General features: G+C 44.5%; 2 protein-coding genes across 6 annotated transcripts; both read right to left on the reverse strand.

The window, feature by feature from the left end:
• Positions 1-411: 411 nt before the first annotated feature.
• On the reverse strand, positions 412-6,021 carry ak1 (adenylate kinase 1). Of its 3 annotated transcripts, none has more exons than XM_086134612.1 (7): positions 5,908-6,020; positions 2,809-2,845; positions 1,953-1,988; positions 1,710-1,873; positions 1,419-1,535; positions 1,150-1,341; positions 412-635 (listed from the first exon to the last, which is right to left on the reverse strand). In XM_086134612.1, the coding sequence occupies exons 2-7, from the start codon at positions 2,813-2,815 to the stop codon at positions 570-572; spliced, it is 582 nt and encodes a 193-aa protein (XP_085990738.1). In that variant the 5' UTR covers positions 2,816-2,845; positions 5,908-6,020; the 3' UTR covers positions 412-569. The 3 variants fall into 3 exon arrangements, with proteins under 3 accessions (XP_085990738.1, XP_085990739.1, XP_085990740.1); XM_086134613.1 differs by lacking the exon at positions 5,908-6,020 and adding an exon at positions 3,000-3,243; XM_086134614.1 differs by lacking the exon at positions 2,809-2,845 and having other exon boundaries at positions 5,908-6,021.
• A 972-nt stretch (positions 6,022-6,993) lies between these two features.
• gpsm1b (G protein signaling modulator 1b) lies at positions 6,994-19,242 on the reverse strand. 3 transcript variants are annotated; one of them, XM_086134609.1, is made up of 14 exons: positions 16,681-17,308; positions 15,618-15,839; positions 14,872-15,007; positions 14,660-14,802; positions 14,295-14,418; positions 13,121-13,236; positions 12,665-12,820; positions 12,469-12,577; positions 12,260-12,374; positions 11,875-11,945; positions 11,629-11,793; positions 9,016-9,163; positions 8,747-8,949; positions 6,994-8,632 (listed from the first exon to the last, which is right to left on the reverse strand). In XM_086134609.1, exons 1-14 carry the CDS (start codon positions 16,827-16,829, stop codon positions 8,426-8,428), a joined length of 2,064 nt encoding a protein of 687 aa, XP_085990735.1. In that variant the 5' UTR covers positions 16,830-17,308; the 3' UTR covers positions 6,994-8,425. The 3 variants fall into 3 exon arrangements, with proteins under 3 accessions (XP_085990735.1, XP_085990737.1, XP_085990736.1); XM_086134611.1 differs by lacking the exon at positions 16,681-17,308 and adding an exon at positions 19,066-19,242 and having other exon boundaries at positions 8,426-8,632; XM_086134610.1 differs by having other exon boundaries at positions 8,426-8,632; positions 9,043-9,163.
• Positions 19,243-19,977: the final 735 nt, after the last annotated feature.

Consider the following 19,977-nt stretch of genomic DNA (forward strand, 5'->3'; position numbering starts at 1 on the left):
TCCCTTTTAACGGCGTACGTGATTTATCGCATGGCCTCCCTCATTTTTTGTCCAGTCTTTTTTTTTTGCCAGCATACCATGCATAACTTTGCTTTGCGAAAGTGCTTACTTTTCTTGTCTGGACTTTCCGACAAGGATGCATCCTGTGCAGCACCCCCCCCCCCCCCAACACAACACTTCTTCCTCCTCATCATCCCTACAGTCTCCTTGGAGGATAGTCCGGATACCTGGTGGAAGCGTGTGTGTTAGGAACTATTGACTTGATGGCAAAGTTGCAGCAGCAAACGCAAACTGTGATGTCTGACATTCTGTTGTGACCGATACGGCATTTCCTGGTCCAGAGTCGTATGAAGGCTTGGTATCATCACGTGCGAGGTACACACGTATAGATGAGGGAGGGGGCAATGGGGGTGAGGGGGATCAAAGTATGTTGTTATTTTGTAGTTTCCTTCAAATACATTAAGATCACATATTTAGTCCAAATTGATTCATTTAAGACTTTTGGGCCTTGGTAGAGGTCACACGAAAGTCAAACAAACAAGAGTATTGGTTTTTCTTTTTTTTTGAAACTACAGTGCATCAATAGCTTTGGCGACTTGGCTGAAGACCTCCTCCACCGGAAGTTCCGAGTCCACCTGGGCAGGGCGAGATGATGATGTCATCAGAGAGAGCCACATGATGACAGCAGAGTTGAATTTCAGAGTTGAAATTGTCGCATGATCGTGCTCATTACTCAAATCACCCCTTTCAGGTGTACTTTGGCCACCAGGAGGTAGTATAATATATATTGTAATACATTAAGATTCGATGATGAAACATGTAGACTATCACAACTAAGGTGCAATAATTAGATGGGAGGGGGCAGAGAGGCATATAGCATAAAGAATAGATGCCGTGAATATTCTTACATGGTTTGGATGTATCCTCTGCTGCACTGTTTGTGTTCCAAAATTAGTTGGGTGAAGGTTTATGACTATAGTGTGTGATGGTTCACATTATTTTATTTTCTTAGAACCCATGTTTGAACAAAACTCACTTTTTTCGCTTGCAAGACAAAGCGAAACAAACGACTAAGCAACAGCTCATAACTTGAAAAAAGTTGGGGGTATGCATAAGTCAAGGTACCAGTATGGTCATGATATTGCTCACCTTCTTGACAATGCCGCGCTTCTCGTAGAAGGCGATGACGGGCTCGGTGGCCTTGTAGTAGAGGTCCAGTCGCTTCTTGATGGTCTCCTCGTTGTCGTCCGAGCGGCCGCTGGTCTCGCCACGCTTCAGAAGTCTCTTGACCATGGTCTCGGACTTGGCGTCAACATACAGCAGCAGGCACGGTTTGCCGATCTGAGGCCGCAGAGGTGTCATAGAGGTTTGTGTGTGTTTTTTTTTTTAATCAGGCACAAAAGCTCAACGCTTTTTACCTTCTTCTCAAACTCCTCGCCCTGCTTCAGCTCACGGGGGTAGCCATCGATGAGGAAGCCCTTGGATACATCGGCTTTGGCGATCATGGCGTCCTTAATCATGTCCAGCACTGTGTCCTGAGCAGACAAGGGGCATTTTTTGATGATTATTTTAGGACTTTCTTCACATGTTAAGACTATGAGAGCATTTGAAATATTTCTGTTTTGTACGAATAGACTCCATCTTGGTTTCTTGGACAAAGACTCAAAAGTAGAGTTTTTTCTTGGTGAGTTGAACGTGTGCTCCCTCACCAGTGGCACAAGCTCTCCCTTCTGCATGATGGCTTGAAGCTGCTTGCCCCTCTCAGAGCCCGAGGCCACCTCGGCGCGGAGCAAGTCCCCGGATGACAAGTGGGTGAAGCCGTACTTTTTCACCATCATTGCGCACTGCGTACCTTTACCTGACCCGGGCCCGCCTGGAAAAGACAGCGTGCTAAAATGTGCGAGAGGGCCTTACTAGGTGAGCCAAACTTCACACTTGTGCATTATACTCACCGACCACAAAGATGATTTTAGCATCTTTGAGCTTGTCTGAAAATAGAGAAAAGTCTGTGTTAGCAAAGGGCCCATCGTGATCTCCATAATTTTTATTTTTCCAAGATGATGCTAAAAAATAATGGAACAGGAAAAAAGGCAGTTTAAGATCATATGAATGCAATCAGAATGGATATTTCAAACCATGTTGAGGATGAAATGTCCACTTTTAAGATTTTAAAAAAGTAAGCAAAATTGCTCCTAGTGGCTCCATTATCACAGATAAAGTTAATAATTGGCTGTTTAAGTGTTTCATGATAAATACCCGTGCGCACTGTAAACTATAATTGGAGGGTGCTAATAAAAATATTTTTTCATATTCATAAAAAATACCCCCAAAAAAACTGAAAAAAAGGCTGTTCGTTGCTGCTTAAAATTTTGAAAAATAAAATGGATGTCACAGACCATTTCGATGGCAAAAGTCTTGCGAGTTGCATAAATTCCCCATGTCTGCAACAACTCCTTTCGAATCTTAGGATCGTGTTGTCTTGGTTACCATATCAACGGCTGGTCGCCATGTAGAATTAAACAGGTCACAGAATTTTTTTTTTCAATCCACATAAATTGGGGTCGATTTTAGCAGCTTTTAAAATGTGAGTGAAATATCAATTTAGAATAAAAATGGGAGCTTTTTACGATGCTCGCTCGCAGTATCCTCTAAAATAGCCACAAGATGGCGGCACACGTCCAAAACCAAGCAAGGCACCCGGCGCTTTCCACCCAACTCCATAAAAGGACAACAACACGTCCACGCGTTTCAAACAGTGACGACGACAACGTGTTGTCATTTTAGAGACACGTTTCTGGCGTCATTTACCTGCCATTGTTTGCGTTCGCTCTCAGCTCACTTTCAACTAAAACAAAGAAGAAGAACATTTCGGTGACGTCAACCAATTTAAAACACATGAGCGGAAACAGTGCACGGTCTTCTGGAATTTGGTGGGGCACGTCATTTTGTAGAAATTTCAAGCCCCAAAATGCAGAAATAAAACAATGACAGTGTCTTACATTTGGACAGGAATTCCCCTTTATTTGCGTTTTCACCAATCCGAATTAATCCAGAGAGGCCGACAAGGCCATTGTTTTGTTTTCCTCGTTCTGCGGGTTTCCCCCACCAGAAGAATGAGGAAGGAGGAGGGCCAACGTTTATATGGACAAGTCCAATTCTGCCCAATGAGCATGTTTTGAAGACGTGCATTAAGCTTAAAAATCATATTTGCCAGCGTTAGTGACATCATTCGTTTTTCTAAATGAGCCCAAATTAATGACTTTATTTTTCTAACAGGATTTATAAGATGAAATGTTAATTTTTGTCGGAGAAAAAAAAAACGTTTTGTAAAGCAAAATAAACTTAAATAAGTGACCCGGGGTACTAGTAAGACTGCTTCAGTTTGGATTTTTTTTTCAATGCCATAATTCATGTATAATTGCCACTAGTATTTTGTTAAAAATAAAAACTGAAAAAAATAATACAATTTACCACCAGTAATGACTATATTTCTCTAAAAATAAAAATAGTAGCTCAGTAGTGACTCTAATTTCTAAAATTATAAAAACTACTTTGTAAAATCTTTTAAATGCCACAACTAGTGAGTCAGGTTTTTTTTTCATTTTTTTAAACTGACACCACTAAAAAAAGCTGTTAATTTGTTCAAGTCCAATATTTTCTCAAATATTTTTTTAAATCAATTCTGTCACCAGAAGTGACTACCTGATTTTTCTAAAATAATAATCAACAAAATTTCAATTTTCCAGCAGGAGTGTCTTTTCATTTCTAAACATAAATACAATGTGGCGTACATTATACATATGAAGAGCGTCATGTCAGAGTCAAAAGTTTTGAAAATGGTCACTAAAATGACCACTGCAAACTACAAGCAATGAATCGCCAAGGTTAGCTTCTCGCTAGTGACGCACGTCAATCGTCGAAGGTCTCCATTTTTATGGTTACGCCAGTTGACCCCGTGGTGCCGGTAAAGGTCACTCGGAGGCCCGCATCTGAGTCAGCACCTTGCCTATTTGGGAACGGGACCTCTTAGAAATGGCGTGTCAAATATGCTCACGTCTGATGCGGACTGCAGACAAAAAAAAATCCTTACGTGATAAATCAACATGCATCTTTGAGTAAGTCTGCGTACACATTTCAATGCAACGCAACCTGCGTACACATTTCAACGCAACGCAACCTATTTTTTGACGTGCTAAAATAAGAGCACATTGCAGCTGTTAAGTGAAGGGATAATGTGTCAGTCAGGCCAGGACTTCATTGACTCCCAAGGCGTGTAATAGGCAAGTGGCACATTCTTCCTCTGGTTGCTGTGGAGAGAAGCTCTTGTGATTCAATGGGACCTAGCGCTTGCTAGCCCTTTAAGGCAGGCAGGCAGGCGGCGTGGAGGACCCTTTGACGTCAGTGCAGTGGGCGATTGTTGTTTGCTGGTGATGATCATGTCAGTGCACGCAGCCTGGCTTCCACAAACCCCACTTGCCTCGAATCAATAGGCTGCCTGCTGTCAAATTGCCATTACGGACATGCTTCAATTATACAACAAATAGCTGCAAAATGGAGGCTAATGGACACAGATTGAAAATGTTTCGACGCATGCTATTCATACTGACATTAGGCTACTGCAATTTTACCGAACATCCAAAACAGCCCTTGTCCACGTTGTGACAAAACACATGAAGTCAATACTGCCTTCACTTTAATGTTTTCTGGACTTTGTCTTGCATCAGAGATTTTTTTTTTTCACACCGGACTGTACCTCTCAATGATTCATTCATCTTAACCTTGATGAAAAAGTCAGCATTCCCTTCACTTTTGACCTTCCTGGACCTCGTCAAGCCTTCTCAAATCCCTACCCCAAGTAGACGTAGTGCCAGCTGCATCCTCCTCATCTGCACCTCCCTTATAACCCAAAATTGAAGTCAATCCTGCCTTCACTTCACGACCTATCATCCGAACAGCAGTTGAGGCTTATTTCTTGCCAAGGATTTCTTCACCCACTCCCTGCGATCAAAGTCGCTCCTTTTTTCCTGTACATCGTATCTCTGATAAAGTCTAAATGACAAGGTGAATTGCTCTCTAGGCCTCCTCCTTCCACCTATGCCTACTTTCTGTGACAAGCATTGGAAGTCCATCCTGCCTTCTTGTTTGCACCGTCACGATAACATAAAATGTCAAGTCAACCTTGCCTTTACTTTGGGCCTTCCTGTGAGTCGCCAGTACAGCGAGACATCAACCTTTTTTTTTTAAGGCAGTCCCACCTTTTTCCTAACTGTACATATTGTCTGTGACAGTCAGCCAATCATGCCTTTACTTGTCCTGTCTGTTCTTTCTCTGGAGTAACAGAAGTCTACGACCGCACTTTCTTCTTCACCCCCTCTCCTCGTCAAAAGCTGGAGTGAACCATGCAGTCATTCTCTTGCTTTTTATCCTTTTGTGAATGACATTTTGAAGTCAACCCTGCCTTCAGTTTGGTCCTTCCTGGTACTCCACTCTGAAGGGATTTTGTTTACCAAAGCCCCAAACAGAAGTTGAAGTCAACCCTCAAAGCCTTTTTTCCCCCACTGCACCTTTTCGCCACATTATCAAACCTGTCTAATTGTTTCTCCTGTGTGTACCTCCCCTGTGGTGGAACTTAAAATCAACCGTGCCATGTTTGCTCCGCTTGGACCTTACTTCAGTCTTGTCATTTGATTTTTCTTGCCCACACTGCCGCTGTGACCCAAGTCGGTTAAATCTGCCTTCTAGTTGATCGTGCATGCATCTTCTCTGTGTCAAAAGATGTCAACCTGGCTGCACATCCTCAGTTTGACATTCAGATGAAATCTACCCTCCCCTTCCCGTTTGAAAAAGATGACGTCACTCCCTCTGCCTTCTCATTCTCCTTCATTGTGCAACATCCTTGGTACTAACCTGTCCTGGTCTCCTGTCTCCTGATCTCCTGGTGCAAGGGGCTGGCCGCCGACCCTGTGTATCTCCCCACCAGTGAATGAGCGTGCACGGTTCCCGCTGAACGGCAGCCCTCCTTCCCCCACACGACGCCTTTTTATAGCTCAGCTGAGCCTGCGCCGACGGTCTGCACTGCATTCTGGGTAAGAGGGCAGCGGAGCAGATAAGGATGGGAGGGGGAGTATGAGGGGATAGTTGAGAGGAGGCAGGGGTGAAATTACAGAAAGGAAGGTTGAATGTGGCAGGACCTTTATGCACCACCTGGAAATGGTGGCAATTGAACAAATACATGACTCTGCATTACTCTTTTGTTTAAATGGTACTAATGGAGAATGGAGGGAAGACCAGCTTTCAGAGTCGTGACAGGACCTGTACCAAAAGCCACTTGCACACTGCCTTTAAAAGCAGACATTGGCCTGGCAATTGTCAGGTTTCGGAAGTAGTAGAGCTGTAATTGTGGAAAGCGCCTTTGTGCAAAGCCATTTTACATTGCCGAAATGTTTTTAATTGTAATTTTCTGCCTTTTTTTGTTTCACTATTCTGTTGCGTTGTTCATAAAAAAAACATACATTAATAGCTTAAATAGTGAGTTAAGAAATAGTTTGAACATCAATTCATAATTAAACTCCTGCTGTGGTTACCTTTGCCACTAGGGGACAGTATCACACATACCGACACAATGGCTCAGGAAGATGCTCTATTAGTTGTTCTCTGCAGAGGATGAATAATATAGACTGTATGGCCGGCGTCGGGCCTGAAACTCCACAGTCATAATTTGGTCAATTAAATATTTTTTTCACAAATTTGGACTGTTGTTCAGTTCACATTGTTTGCATGAACTGTACACATTACAACACAATAAGGCAGCTTTTGTTAAGAGGCCTTTTGTGCTTGGTTCCAGCAAGCATTGTGAAATGGCATCTATTCAATGCAATGTCTTTGACATTTCCCTCCATTTTGCAATCATATCAGCTGCGGACGGCTGAGTTAAGCAGAAAACTTGTGCAGAATGTGAAAAAAAAATGTGTACGACAAGCACAGATCCACAAGTAACCTGCAACATTTTTATTAAAAGCACGGCGGACATGTTCGCTTCCCCCAAATGGAACATAAATACAAAATATATTTATATACTGTGTATATACAAATTATGGCAGTGACCAATGAAAGCATACCTGGTAAGTTGAATCACACAAACTCCCAACATGTATTTATTTTTTACCTCTTCTGAGTCATATTTTGAGGTACAAAAAAATGAGGTATGTGGCCACCATTCTGTGTCTCATATATATATATAGCAGGTCATATTAAACATGTTCGTACCATTAAACATATCACATTACTAACCGCTTAAAAGGGTCTTTAGCTGACTTGTCTGCACCTCAAGGGGTTTCCTTGGCAAACTTCTCACAGCCCTTCTTTGTAGTTATCTATCAAAAATGCAGAGTTTCAGCATGGGTCAAGTTCAAAATCACGACAGTTTGACACTCACTGTGGGGGGGGGGGGGGGGGGGTAAACAGTAATATAACTCCCAATACAATTATTAGAGAATTAGAGGTAATACGGGGCTTTGACCACAAGGGTGCAGTATATCATCCACATTAACTGTGGCCTTTCATAATACTGTACTTCACTTTTTGCTCAGTAATCTCACTTATGGTTTGATGCATTGTATTCTGAATATTAAGCATTACATGCTTTCAAATTTCACCACTGCATAGTTTTAACTACAGTAATACCATCACTGAACATCAGTGACGCCAGTCTTGTTTGAATGCTTAAGGCAGCAATGATTCAAGCTGTTTTTTTGCCCCAAAAATCATTAAAACAAGATTTGGCATTGTATCTTAACACATATACACCCCGCACAAAACAAATGCCAGTCGCGGGGTTCAGAGACAAACTAGCCTTCGAGTCTTCAATGAACCTAGTATGCATGTTTTGGGAACATGGGAGGAAGCCCACACAAGCACGGGGAGAACATGCAAGCCCCACAAACGAAGTCCAGAGCTGACATTCGAATCCCAAACCTCAGAACTGGGAGGCAGCTGTGCTAACAAGTCATACAACATGTTGCCTACAAAATAAAAACGGGGGAAGAAAATGTACATGATTGACGAAATGTGTTACTAAGGTCCATAAACTGGTTTTTAGATTTCAGTGCAAAAATCATTGAGCGCTAGAATTCAAATGAGTCCTAAACAGTTGGTGTGCTTCTACAAATACAATCTTGAGTCTGGGAAAAGAAAATGCTGATTAAGGCATCAGATCTGAGTTCACGAGTTATGTTATTGAGAGCGATGGCGGTCAAATATTGAGAAATTCCATGGTCGTGCAAAAATGCGAATGTTTCCCCATTATATTTACACATATTAATTTAATGGCACCACCTGTCGCACGTGGACATTTTTGCTAGCAAGCAGCCCGTCCTGACGTGCATTTATTATCGTCTCGGGGCGATGGGGGCTTTCTCCCGCATCCCTAGCTGGGGAACCCGCCAGGCGGCTCGATATCGGGCGACTCCTCTCCTGGACTGTCCTGCTCGTCATTGGACAGGTGGACACGCTGCTCGTCCATGCGCTTGGCCTGCACCCGCTGGATTAAACTGAAGAAGTCCTCGTCAGGCACCGTGGGAGCATGGGGGCCCGCTTCGGGTGGGGAACACCGCTGGTCGTCGATCCGAGAGGACTGCAGTCACACGCAAAATGTTAAATATTCAACATCCACTGGCAAAGAGATACTGTGTTGACTTTCACATGGGCGGAGTACTTCACTCGATTATGTCCATGGGTCAGCGGTTACCTGGCACTTGATGAGCATGTTGAAGAAGTCGTCGCCGGGCTCCTGCTCTCCCTCGCCCACCAAGTGTCCCAGGTTGTTCTGTGTGATCCTGAGACCCGGGAGGTTGCCCACGTTGACGCGCTGGTCATCCAGGCGGCGACTTTGAGAGCTGGCGATCAAATCAAAGAGCTCCTCCGTCTGGGGGGAGGTGGTCACTGCGGGATCTTGGGGGAAGCGGTACAAGGTGTCAGTTTCACAGCACCTCATTGCGGGAAGACCAAGAAACCGACCGATAATGTCACTCAGGGCGGCACCACCTTGGCCGTCGCCGTTGTGTGGTTCATCGAGGCGGCAGCGCTGATCGTCCATGCGGCTGCTTTGGAACTTGCTGAGCAGGTCGAAAAAGCAGTCCTCATCGGAAGGGTCACGGCCAAGTTTCTAGCACACAGACATGCGCACACACAATCAGCCATTTTAGGAAACACCTAAACTGATGTGTCCATATGGCTGCATTTCTAACACATTTTGCAGACACGGGTTTTAGTCCTCAAAATGTTAGAATCAGATCAGCAGTCTTCTTTTGGCATTGATAAATTACCCCGGTACAAAACGGAGACAAAAGTTCTCATTGTCCTCCAAACGTTCCAAGCTCGGGGGTAAAGTTCCTGTTGTGGAAAAGTACGCCATCAGACAGTGAGCTTTTGTTAAGGATTTATGCTTTTTTTTTTTCCCCCCCCAACCCAGCACGTGGAAAATATGTGAAACTATAATGAGCATTTGTGGACATGACCTTCATCAAACTTCAGTATGCGCAATTCCTGCGAGTAGTCTCAGTTAATGCCAATGATATTGCCACACCTAATACATATATAGTATTCGGGCTTAAAATAAAAGCTACGGTCCCTACGCCTGACGGCATGATGTGAAGTAGGTCAGCAGGAGTCCACTTTAGCGCTGGCAGCGACAGACAAAAATGACATGACACATTTTGTATCATTTGCATTTTAACTTTGAACCAACGTAGCAAGGAAGAGCAACACGTAAAGACATCGGTGAGAGTGAAGGCTAACTTTGTTCATTTGAAAATGAATGAAACAACTCACCGGCTGCTGCGCTCCCTCTTCTCAACTCACCCTCTGTCATGCCTCTCCCCTTCGGTCCCCCCCAACCACCTTGCATCCCTCAAAGCCCCTCTGCTCCCCAATTGTGTCCTTCTATTGCAGCTTTCGAGCGCATGCTCTCCCTCCCTCCCCGTCTCTCTTTCGCACTCCCTCACTCTCTCCTGCTGGACGTTTTTGTGCCATTCAGCCACTGTGGGAAAACAAGTCATTATGGGACGGGTTGGCGGTGAGGAGGGGGTAGGAAGTGCCTCTGTGATCAAGGTCACATTATCAGAGTGCTCGTGGGGGGAGGGAAGAGGGCGGGTGTGAGGCGCAGTTATGAGTAGATTGCATGCCAACGTGGGCCACACTTGGACAACTAGAAGCAACGATGTCAAGCGAGCATTGTTTCCATGCCAACGATACAGCAATATAACGAATGAGGTGTAATCAATATTGACAGACTTGTTTTTTAGAATTGAATTACAATTAATTCAGACTCAACTCATTTACTGCCTTTGTGGGCTGCCATTTACATCCGAGCAGAAAGTAGACAAAAGATAGTTGTTAATGTTGCAATATTGTTTTCTCCACCAACACTGACAGCTGCAAAGTGACTGAAATGAGGTACTCGAGGCTGCTAAAGTTAGTATGTCAAGAGCCCCATTAGCGCTGTGGATAAAATCACAGTTTTTTTTGTTTCGTGACAGTGTTTGGCACCTTAAAGAAACTGGAGGTCAACGTCGAGCCCGCAATATTACGCCTTGCTGTTATAGATTACGCCTCTCTCGACAGTCCCTTTTACAGAGCTGGCATTTTCCTTTTGAAAATCAAAACAAAAAATAAAATAAAAGGTTGCTATCAATGTAATAACAAATTTGCCTGCAACTCAGAAAAATAGGTGGGAAATGAATGGAGTGAGGCTTGCCAATCTAGGTGAGTGCACTAACAACGTAAAACCTGGCATTTTTCCCATCGTTTCTCCCAGTGTCGCTTTCCTGTGTAAACAGCACCAACATGGAATGGAGGAACAAGTCCACTCTTCTCCCTTTAAAGACAGTACCGGACACCGGTATAATGTACAAGGGAATGTCTCCATGTCATTTAACAACTGACACGAGGCTGTTGTGTTAAAAGCAAATGTTGCTGTCTGACAGCAGATTCTGTTGCTGTGTGGATGCGCACATAGTTTCGGAGTTGCCCTTGCTTTGCTTGGGTCTGTGTATAAGGCATTGGCAGCTATAAAAGCCTGTTATGTGAATTCAGCTGAAAGGACAAATCTGATGAGGGATGAGTACTTGTCCACTGTGGGAGGGCTATTATATCATGTTGAGCTAGCTCATGGGAAATTAAAGGAATGCCCAATTTAACTAGCTAACTGTGTCACAAAAATGAAAGGAGATCTGAGGACATGCTGGGCAGGGAGTAAACGCAAAAGTAGAATTTCAACCAGTGCTTATCAATTATTTTGAGTTAACGCAAGTGGACGTGCCTGACTTAGAGCTAATACTCCCCTGCGCACATTCTGACAATGAGGGCACCACTCACACCTACTGTAGTTGATGGGCAATTACACTTATTTTAGGAAGGTTAACCCACCCTTCCCCCCCAACCAAACCCAGGAATGCATCACGATCGCCCCAAGGGGGGGCTCACTCTACTATTTGAGAAGGACTGATTTGAAGACAACGGCAACAGCAATGAAAATGTAATCTTCTTGGCAGAGGTACGCTCCAGACAGTTGCTTATTAGCTTAAGTTTAAGCCACCACCTGAGGGACGAGACTTGGAGTTGTCTACTCACAGGCAGCGGAGGCATGACTTGCAGATTGATGTCGTCTGCATCCACGGGCGAGTCCAGCCAGGGCCTTCCATCCGACAACCGGCTATCAGGATAGCCTTTCCTTTTCTGCGGCGTCTGACTCTGAGACCTTCTGGGTATGTTTTCGGTCTCGTGGCCTTCACCGTCCTACAGAAAGCAAGTCATTGAGTGAGGGCCGGACGCCGAGAGCTATGGACAACCTGCGACGCCGTGTACAAGCATTTTTACCTTATATGAAGACAGCTTCCACAGCTCAACGCTGTCCATGCTGTTCCTCTTGGTGAATTTGGGCCTGGCTCCTTGAAGCGTAAAAACAGCATCATGAGACAACACGAAGCACGTTGCCAGCGGCCACGTTGTGGTCAGGGCTTTTATGATACAAATGAATACGAGTCTGTTTGACAGCTTGGATGCCGTGGAGAAAATGGACAATTTAAATGTGAGCTCTCGGCCGACAATCACGTCACATCTTGACACGGCTGTGTGTGTGTGCATGTGACCCAAAAAAGATGTAAGTCATGAGAGATTAATTGGATAGCTTCACATACAAATCAGGCCTCAAAATCGGATAAGAAGCTAACGAAAGCGAAACCAACTAAAATTGTTGTGTCACCTTGCATCTCAAACTCTGAACTGGAAGGTGAAAGGTCACTGTCGCTAACACCCAATGCCTCCATCAGCTGCTCCACATTCATCCTGGCCGTCAGCTCGCCGTTCCTGTCCCCAATCTGTCATATAGAGAAATAGGCAGAGGTAAAAAAAAATTTTTTAAATGCACAGAAGCGTTAATATGCATTTCTTTTAATGGAAAAAGGCCCTCACTTCTTTGGAGATCTCCAAATGTTTCCGGGCGTAGTGGAGCGCTTGTTTGTGATTGGCTAAAGACACATAGGCGTTTCCCAGACTCCAGCAGGCTCGGCCTTCGCCAACTCTGACAAAACACGCCCAGTTCTCAGAATACATTTTCACTTGTATGCTGGGTTTTGTGTAAATGTCATGTCACCAAGCATTGCTTTACCTGTCTGTGAGATCCTGAGCAATATACAGGTGCTTGAGGTGGTACTCTATGGCTTTGTCATATTGCTGCAAAAGTGTGTAGGTGTTTCCAAGGCTATAACAGGCCTGGGCCTCCATCACCTGGTCCCTCAGCTGCCGTGACAGCTGCAGAGTTTTTCTACAAGACCGAGAAAAAAAATGTCATTTTGTGTAATTCGTTTCCTCCATTGTCAAGGTTCCCTAAATATTGTAACGGTACTATACTTATAGTCCAACTTAAAATGTGGGTTTTATCGCGATATTGTATTTTTTAATCATCTATTATTTGTTTCAATAACCATGCGTCAAAATATTGCTGTTCGTGAAACCTTTGTGTGGCACAAAAAAATAAATAACTTTGGGGACTGCTGCTCTCCATGATTCGGCTTGTGTCACTTCCTTTAACCACCGCTAGAGGTCAGACTGGCTTTTCCCTCACCTATAGTAGTCTGTGGCTGTGTTGAACTGGCCCAGGAATATCAGAGCATTGCCCAAATTGCTGTAGGCTCGTCGCTCTGCCGCTTTGTCGCCAAACTCCTTTGCTATGGATAATCTCTGTGGATGACAGGACGCAAACTTAAGTGATGAGCATGACGTCAGAGTAAATGTTTGCACTGGCCACTTTTATTTTCAGAAGGGTCTTTATACACAGACACAAATTGTGCTGGCTATGTATATTCATGAAATAATACACGTTTCAATTCTTAAGACATTCTTACGGGAGAAAAATAGGCAAAACAAAAAATGCGCATAATTGATCAATTTGAGGAGATAAAACTCAAAACATTGAATAGTAAGAACATGTTCATTTGAATGTATTTACTTATATGATTTGTACTGGCCCAGTGCGGCCAGCGTCTGTGATCTGCAGTTGTCGAGACAGTTGCGATGTAGCCCCAGGCCACCATTAAGGTAGAACCGAGCTTTTACGGGCGATATAAAAGGGGGATTTACACACAGGCACAGTCTCGTCCCGGGTGCACCACGGACGCTACCTCTGAAGGCGGAAAATTGCCAGGTCAGCTTATTCTCGTTCCGTTCACGGCAAAGCTTTTAGGCAGAACAGTAAAATGAAAAATAGGTGTGAAAATGACACAGGCAGCATAAAAGGAGCTTTACGTAAACGTAAGCATCTTTTAGCTTCTGTTAAGACGCTGATCCACCTGTCTGAAAACTGCTGGGTTGACTGTTTCCAAGCGTTCCTTATTTGCGCTGTTAATGCAGAAAAGTGACATGGAAAAAAATTACGCCTTTTCCTGACAGTGTAAAATGGTGCTAATTGTCTCCATCTCTGAGTTTTTGCAAACACAGACTTTTGTCTGAGGGGTACGTAACAGCAGCTCAGAGACAGTTGACCGGGACCCTCCAACCGCATCGCATTGCACTCAACCCACCAAAACACTGCGCGTGCAAATTCAAGTGGAAAAACAAATAAGCGTGACGTGACAGATAGACAACAAACTTGTTGTCTATCAATGAGACCGAATGACAGCCAAGTTACTGACTCAAGCTCCGAGTCTCTGACTGGTCCTATGCTCGCATAACAACAACAAAATAATTCATACATGTGCAAAAGTAGTAAGGAGAGAAGGAAAACTCTCAGTATGTCTGACCTGCCTGTGGAACTTGATGGCTTCAACAAAGTTGCCCAGAAGGTAGTGCGTGTTGCCCAGGTTGCCATACGCTCTGCCCTGAGCAGCGCGATCGCCCAGTTCTTTCACCAAACACAAGTTCATCCTGAAGACACAGCACACAACTGAGTATGTAGGTAATGTTAACACTCAACCTAGCAAAAAGACCATCGAGAGCAGGAGTATCACACTTATGTTTTGTCACGGGCCACATTATTGTTACAGTTTGCCATAGAGGGACACCATTAGTGTGGAAAGAGTTCTTTTCCAACGCGTTTTAATGAAGCCGTATTCTATTTCTACAATGGTATCATTGATTGGCATTCAATGTGAAGATGAATACAAACTCGTAAAAGCTCGTGGCTCGTTGCAGCGTGTCTCTGACGTCAGGGGGAAGGTCTCCAGGCTCCTGGGTACAGCCCCACAACTGCTGCTTCCCTTTGGCATGGAACACGTTGCCCATGTTGTAAAGCGCACGGGCCTCACCCACCTAAAGCACAATTAAGAGTCAAAAAAGACACATAGCTATGGTTGTGACATCCAGAGAAGCTCTTCGGACCTTGTCGCCTTGCTCTTGAGAGATGTCCAAATGTCTTTGGCAGCAGACGGCGGCTTCGTCAAAGCGACACAGCACTTTCAGCGTGTTGCCAAGGTTACCGCTGGCTTTTCCTTCTCCGATTCGATCTCCGATTGTCCTGCGAGAGCATAATGCGTGCGCGTTACTGCTTGTGTTAATAAAGCTATTCTTGATTAAATTAACTGGCCCTGGTTTATCTAGTAAAGTGCAGCGCTTAAACTTGATTTAATTAGAAGAGGCAGTAAAGTGCTTTTTAATGAGCAGCTTCACCGGGACCAGCTCCCCGCGGCCCTGGCGGGTCTGTAATGTAACGAGGTAAATCCTGCCCCTGGGGGTTTTTAATCACTCCCCTGCTAACGAAATACCACCTGGATTCACAATGGGATGCCAGATTTCTCATCGAGCTCCTCAATCAAAGTCCACTCACTTTTTCCCATCACATCGTGTGTGAACAACACGACAACAAATCATCACCTACATACAAGCAACCCCCCCCCCCATGCACATGCCTGTGGTGATTACAATTTACTGAAACAAAGTGTTTGTATCAAAAATCCAGGTTGATGCAGGACTTGACTTGGTTGGTGTCCAGTTAAAAACGTGATTCAGCACTTTTTTTAACCCCCAAAACTGTGTTGGAGGAGAAATGGAAAATGAGGATGGAGGTGACGATCGCGGTCATTTGTAATCATCGCCGAGGGTTCTGCAATTTCAGCAATTTTCCTCACCTGGCCAGCGTGAGATCGTGCTTGTGGTACTCTAGGGCTTTCCCATACTCCTTCAGGTAGAAGTAGGCGTTGCCCAGCTGGCTGTAGATGGCGCTGAGGGTCTTGAGGTCATCCGTGCCAACCTGCACAGCCGCCTCGAAGAACGCCGTGCCACCTTTGCAGTCCCCTGCCTTGCACAGGCGCTCCCCTTCCAGGGCCAACTCCAAGCAGGACGCCTCCATCCTGGATGATGGTCATTGGGGTATTTGTTACACTTTTGACAACTCTTTTCGAACCGGCATCATCTCAATGACAACAAGGGCTGTCTTGTCTCTTGAGCAATGACACCTGTTGACTGTGTAACCCGAGTGCACAAAGACGTACAGCGTAAGACGCCTTTTCAGCAGGAGGCTTCTCAAACGCAATACTTGGGTTACCATGACAACCACTGGATCAATTGCACTGTTTGAGGCAAGGCATCTTTGTGTCCGTTCACAAGTGCGTTATTGTAAATCAAGCTGAAAATTCCATGAAAAGTGTGTGAACATAATCCGGGATGAACCAAAGGGGAGCATATTTGATGGCAAAACCGAATTCCGGATAGAATGTGTAGTTAGTCAAGGATTACCCCTCAATCTAATTTAATCTACATATGCTGCCTCGATAGGAAAGACGGCGTGTACCATATGTGATTCGGTAATAGGTTTAGTGGGGGAAAACACGAAGGGCCATTTCACTGTAGGAGTGAATCACGAACAAAAATCAAGCTTTTCTTACCCCTTGTCTGCATAACCATGAAAAAAAAATACTTCAGAAAAATCTGGAACATTTCACTGAAGACATTCCAAAGCAGTATTCGAGCCATGCAAAAAAAAACAAAAAAACTGAAATGTGCAACATAAATACACAGAGAAAAAGACATCACGCTCAGACATTTAAGTCGCATATTTTGGAGAGCAGCTGTATGAAAATGAAGTTGTAATTTTTACAACTTCATGTCAAAACTTCCCACATAAACGCTGCATTAAGACCAGAAGCCACTGTATCCCTTGAGAGGCCTGACATGTATTCATGGGCTAATTACCTGTGCTTTTGCTTGGCAAGGGTCTTGTCCACAAACACCTGCAACTCCAAGCGTAAGGGCTTAAGCATGGCCTGAGGCCGAGGGCCACGGTGCACCAGCCTGCACACCGCCTGCTCCGCCCCTGTGAGAGGGCGTGAAGCCGACGCCATCAGGGTGAGGCGTTTGATGTCTGAGCAATTTGACACGACAGAGTCAGACGATATAAATCACAAAAAACTCTCTCATACTGGCCTTCGGGATTATTACTCCAAAAAAAAAAAAAAAAGAGAATTCCAAGTGCAAGTTCGAGTCCCAAGAATCACATCTGCTTCTCAGGTTCTACAAACAGACCGTCTAGTAGACGATTCCAAGATGGAGCCGACCCAGCTTTGCCTCTCGGAAAAAAAACGGGGGGTGGGGGGAAGCATGTTGACTTCAAAGTCATCTTGTTGAGGTCAGTCAGGCAAGCAAATGTTGTGCTACTTCTCTTTTTACTATGCACACATGATTCCATTGATGGTCCTCAGCCTTGGACAACTCCGCGAAACACAGAGAGAAAAACAAAAAAAAGCTTTGCTACAAAACAAGTCCTTTCCACTGTGACAGTTAGCCCGAAAAAGTCAGAGAGATGAGACAGCTACTGCACCTCCTTAAGTGTCCAAGCAGCGCAGTAAGTGGCCCAGACTAATCCAACTATTTGCTTACTCCAGCAGGAATCTTATTAGGTCGCCAGACATCCCAAAAGATTCAGAGCACAGAGGTGCCAAAAGGACTTCCGCCAATACGGTGTGTCATTATTTTCCCTAAAAGCCAGCACGCCGTGACAATTCTTACGTGAATGACCGATACATTCAAGCAGAAGAGGAGATGCCAGCCGTCAAGATTTGAGCTTTTATTCCCCCAAAGACAGTGTGTCAAACTGACCTTGAGCAAGAAATGAACCCTGCTGACTGCCTTTTGCGAACATCGCTGACTGTCTCGCAATACTGTCGGCCCAAAGACAGAAAGGACTCCTTGATGAGGATTCCCGGCTACGTGACAGCCATTAATTGCGGAGGCAGAATTGTTAAAAAGATGCAGAGAGACACTGAAGTGTGCAGAAAGTCAACTTCTAAAAGCACTGGGTGTTGTAAACTAGCCTCATGAGTTGGAATATCAGAAATCACCTCAATAAGAAAATTTTGACTTGAAGGAGTCAAACTAATGGAAAGAATGCTGAGAAAACAGAAGAGAAAAGCAACCGCATAAGAAAAACAATGATTGATTTTCCATTTTACACTGTGACTTTACTTTTTGACATCCTTGTGGTTGACAAAAAATGCCGCTGTGTAATACAGCCCACTATTATCATTCATATTGGTCAGCTTGGGGGAAATTGTCATTCCTACATTACCCTGCCTGTGGTCGGACACAGGGGACTGTAGAATTCAGACGCTGCCGATTATCCTCACAAGGGTTGGGGGCTTGCTGTAGCCTACCCCAATAAATGAAAAAAAAAAAACAAAACGTTTTTTTTCCCAACGACAAGATTCACAAGCTTGGTCACGGAATAAATTAATCTCATGAGTCTTTATGGGTGCTCGCCTTTTTTCTCCAGACTCTGGGCTTTGCCACAGCACACATTTGCTGGCAAAATGACAAGAGGCAGCTCACTGAGCAATATAAAAAAAAGGAGATGGCCAAACGCTGGCGGGATCTAAGCCTCTGTTATGCACTCACTCGGTGGCGAGATGACGAGGGGCCGCATACAAAGCCCATCTTGTTCCAAAGCTCAGGCTCAGCCCTCTGTCAGCTGGCGTTGCCAACTGCCATATAGGAAAGTCTAGGATGGGTTGAGAGCTGCCTCGCTGGCATCAGACTACACAGTGGCTAATTTCAGCAAGACAAGAATAGACGGTGTGTAAAGTGCACTATAGTTCTTGGTCCTTGGAGTAGTTTGACAAAAGGATTACATGTTACAAAGACACCTGCAAACTGTTGGAATTTGTGAAAAAGATGCGGACTAAGTCCCCACTAAAACTCAATTCTCGTGCTGATCTGTAAATGTGCCGCATGCAGCGGACACATCAGCATCGGCAAACAAAGCTTGTAATGGATCTCTGATTTTGCAAGTATACCTAATAAAGTGTGCAGTGAGTGTATTTCAGTGGTGATAACTTTCGACGCGAAATTTTATTTTCATTTCTCTTATATGGACATAAACTAAACGTCTCGAAGTGCGTACACCCCTCTCAGTCTACACTCAAGTCGAGCCAGTACTCTTGAGACTTGGAAATGCAGCTCTGTCTGTCAACCGGCCTCGAGAGTCGCAAACCACCGCCTGTCCGCTTTCTATTTCCAAGCTTCAAGCGGCCATTTTCGATCATTTGGAGGGTTTGACGAAATATTTCTGCGAAATTCGCTTACCTTGAATGTAGCCGCTTGCTAGCCAGCTCCTGCTGCACTCCATTAGCTAGCGACTGGTCCATCTTGCCGCCTCGTACCTGCTCCGCCCGGCCCCCAGAAGAGGCCCCTTCACGGCGAATTGGCTCTTTGGAAGCCCCCCTTTCCCACTTCAACCGCTCGCCTCTTTCACCCCCTTTCCCACCCGCCCCCCAGACTCTTGGACCACAGGACTGGCAAGGGCTATGAAAGGAAGCTACAGCGTTTCGTAGCCCGGCCCACAAGTTTACGTCACGTACCAGGAAATTGAGCACGAGCAGGGGAAGTGGCTCTTGCTAATATTTTTTTACCCACTCTACTTTTAGACATTTTTACTCTCGAAAACGTTTCATTGAACGGCTAGTTAATATTTAATATAGTCAATATTTAGAATATTCCTTAAAATAATATGGAGGCAAAGCCCATATTGAAGCACTAGGACCGGTAAATTGCCTAAAACTCTTGTTGAGTTGAAAAAGCGACACGAAAGCGAGCATAGGCACAAAACACTATGTCGTTTTTACTTACGAATAGGCCGCACTATTACTTTTACCTCTATTGTGTAGAATGTGTACAAATTAAATGTTTGGCGAAGGAGAAAATAGCAACAGTAGGAACAAGGTTTGGGGAAATCCAACAGCACCCAAACACATCTCAGTGGAATCATCAAACATGACGTACAGCACCTACGAACTAAAATATTTGACGTCACGCAACAGGTCTAACAATTACAAACGTAAACAATCGTGACGTTGCGACAAAAATAATTATTTTAGCGTCATAATTTTAACGCTTATTATTTACTACCATAATGTTAAAGGAATACAGTAAACTTTCATTTTTCCGGGTAATAAATATACCGAGACGAGAGTCAGAATTTGTCCATGACGTAAGCTA

This window comes from Hippocampus guttulatus, chromosome 17, assembly GCF_054856545.1.
Source record: "Hippocampus guttulatus isolate MCC_2025c chromosome 17, RoL_Hgut_1.0, whole genome shotgun sequence".
Taxonomy (NCBI): Eukaryota; Metazoa; Chordata; class Actinopteri; order Syngnathiformes; family Syngnathidae; genus Hippocampus; species Hippocampus guttulatus.